At 40.5% G+C, this 2452-nt stretch overlaps 1 protein-coding gene across 1 annotated transcript; it reads left to right on the forward strand.

Annotated features, from left to right (window-relative positions):
• Nucleotides 1-678: 678 nt before the first annotated feature.
• LOC133445765 (gamma-crystallin M3-like) lies at nt 679-1665 on the forward strand. The gene is made up of 3 exons (XM_061723177.1): nt 679-808; nt 1016-1258; nt 1339-1665. Exons 1-3 carry the CDS (start codon nt 797-799, stop codon nt 1612-1614), a joined length of 531 nt encoding a protein of 176 aa, XP_061579161.1. The 5' UTR covers nt 679-796; the 3' UTR covers nt 1615-1665.
• The last annotated feature ends 787 nt before the right edge of the window (nt 1666-2452 follow it).

Genomic DNA, 2452 nt, shown 5'->3' on the forward strand with positions numbered 1-2452 from the left:
CTATCATGGTAGAACAGATGGCGTGTTCATTGGGATAGCAGACTGGACCGGTGATGCAAAACTTAACACAGACCACAAGAAAGGACAGAGCAGTCTGTGTTTGCTGAGGAAGCTTAAGTCCTCCAGCATTTGCAGAAAGATGTTGCATACTGTATCTTCAATAAGTCTGCTGTGGAGAGTGCAACCTCATCAGTAGTCATCTGCTGGGGGAACAGCATCAGAGGCAGTTACTTCAATAAAAACAGGAAAACACTGAACAAACTGATAAAGAAGACTGGCTGTTCTGGAGCCTCTGGGACACAAAAAAAGAAAAGGATGCTTCATAACACTGAGTATCCTCTTAGGGATCCAACAGCTGACCGTTTTCAACAGAGACAGCTACAGCAGATCCTTCCTGCCCCAAACTTTCATCTTTAATGACTCTTTAAATAATAAGAGATAGACAGCAACACATAATTTGCCTTTAGAGATTACTATAGTATTGAACTGAATGAGTGTGATTTACTGTCTTTCTGTTTCAGTACATCACTGTAAATTCAGCAAGGCTCATCATATCAAGGGTAATCAAACATCCAAAGAATTAATTCTATTTTGATCTAGAATGATGTAGCCAGACACAGGATGCATAATAACCTTTTCAAATCAGCGTTCACTAACAGAGGGACCAACAGCGCATCCAGCTGACTCATGGATCCCATACAATAGTGCCATTGAATGTTTGGATGTCGCGTTAGGTATAAAACCGGCTTAAATCCAGGATAGGATTGCTATAGCATCATTCCATCTATCAGCCACCATGCACGGCAAGGTATGTTTCCCATAATTCTTACTCTTGTTAGAGGACACTGCACAGATTCCCTTCTTTTTTATTACATTCTGTATTTACTTGTTGCATTATATGCAAGTAAAGAACACTACCATGCATAGATTTGGCACTATGATAAAATGATGAGTAACTGAAGGAGTTGAATGGCGAATTTGATCGCTGAACTTTATCTGCTCTGCTGGGTTCTAGATCATCTTCTACGAGGACAGGAACTTCCAGGGACGTTCCTATGAGTCCAACAGTGACTGCTCTGACATGTCCTCCCACCTGAACAGGTGCCAGTCCTGCAAGGTGGAGAGTGGCTGCTTCATGATCTACAACCGCCCTAACTTCATGGGTCAACAGCACTTCCTGAGGACGGGCGAGTACTCTGACTACCAGCCTATGATGGGTTTTGGTGACTGTATTAGATCCTGTCGTATGATCCCAATGGTATGACACTTAAAAAGGTAAAACATTTAGTTATCCGAATTGCCTTAAAAGATGCTAACTTGAACATTGTGTCCTGACAGCACAAAGGCTCCTTCAGAATGAAGATCTATGAGATGGAAAATTTCGGAGGTCAGAGTCATGAGCTGATGGACGACTGTGACGACATCCAGGACAGATACCAAATGTCCAACTGCCAGTCCTGCCAGGTGATGGACGGCCAATGGCTGATGTACGAGCAGCCCCACTACAAAGGCCGGATGATGTACTTGAGGCCCGGAGAGTACAGGAGCTTCAGGGAGATGGGATACGATGGAATGAGATTCAGATCAGTCAGACGCATCTCTGACTCCTGCTAACTTTACCATTAGAATTTCTAATCTTCAAAAATAAAGATATTTTCATCCTCAGCACATCTGATGTTATTTTTTTAATCATTACTTGAATATTGCATATCGATTATTTTATTTGAGAACAAATTTAAATGAACAAAGAAGAATGAGACCTCTTTACTTGGACAAAAGACCTCAAATGTCAATTTTAATCTCATATTTTTACTTTAAGAAGGACTTCAGTTTTATGTACAATGATATAGAAATTAAAATAAAGACTCTTTCAGTTCTTAGGTTTTACGAATGAGGGCATCTTTTTTATTTTTTTTATTTTTTGGCTCTAGTGGCCTTTATTCAAAGTGTAGACAGGAAGAAGGGGTAAAGAGAGAGAATGGGGACGACATGGAGCAAAGGGTCGCAGGCCAAGACTCAAACTGCCTCATTAAAAGAAAAAAAAAATGGTAACAGGATTCAAAAAGAAAAAAAATACAACCTCATAGAAGGAACAACACATGACATATTACTGACAGAAACAGTGTCTGAGAAAATAAAGACACTTTGATTGCAGCGTGTTTTCAACCGCTGTTTTGCAGAAATAACTTTTTGTACAACATCAATCTCTTGAATATTTAAGCAGTAATTTTGGCCCATTTCAACATTGGTTCAATTGATTGAGTTTATGCACAACTCTCTAATGATCCCACCACTTCATTTCACTTAAGTCAACCAGGCTAAATTCATCCATCTATCCATTTTCTATACCTGCTATATCCTTTGAAGGGTAACGGGGGTCTGCTGGAGCTTTTCCCAGCTAATTGCAGAGAAGAGGCATGGGTGCACCCTGGACAGGTTGTCAGTCCACCGC

Source organism: Cololabis saira, chromosome 6 (genome assembly GCF_033807715.1).
Source record: "Cololabis saira isolate AMF1-May2022 chromosome 6, fColSai1.1, whole genome shotgun sequence".
In the NCBI taxonomy this organism is placed as follows: Eukaryota; Metazoa; Chordata; class Actinopteri; order Beloniformes; family Belonidae; genus Cololabis; species Cololabis saira.

Excerpts from the sequence above, each read along its gene's own strand:
- LOC133445765 (XM_061723177.1), top strand. Across the intron at positions 1,259-1,338 it reads CCTGTCGTATGATCCCAATG|CACAAAGGCTCCTTCAGAAT; the intron begins GTATGACACTTA and ends GTGTCCTGACAG.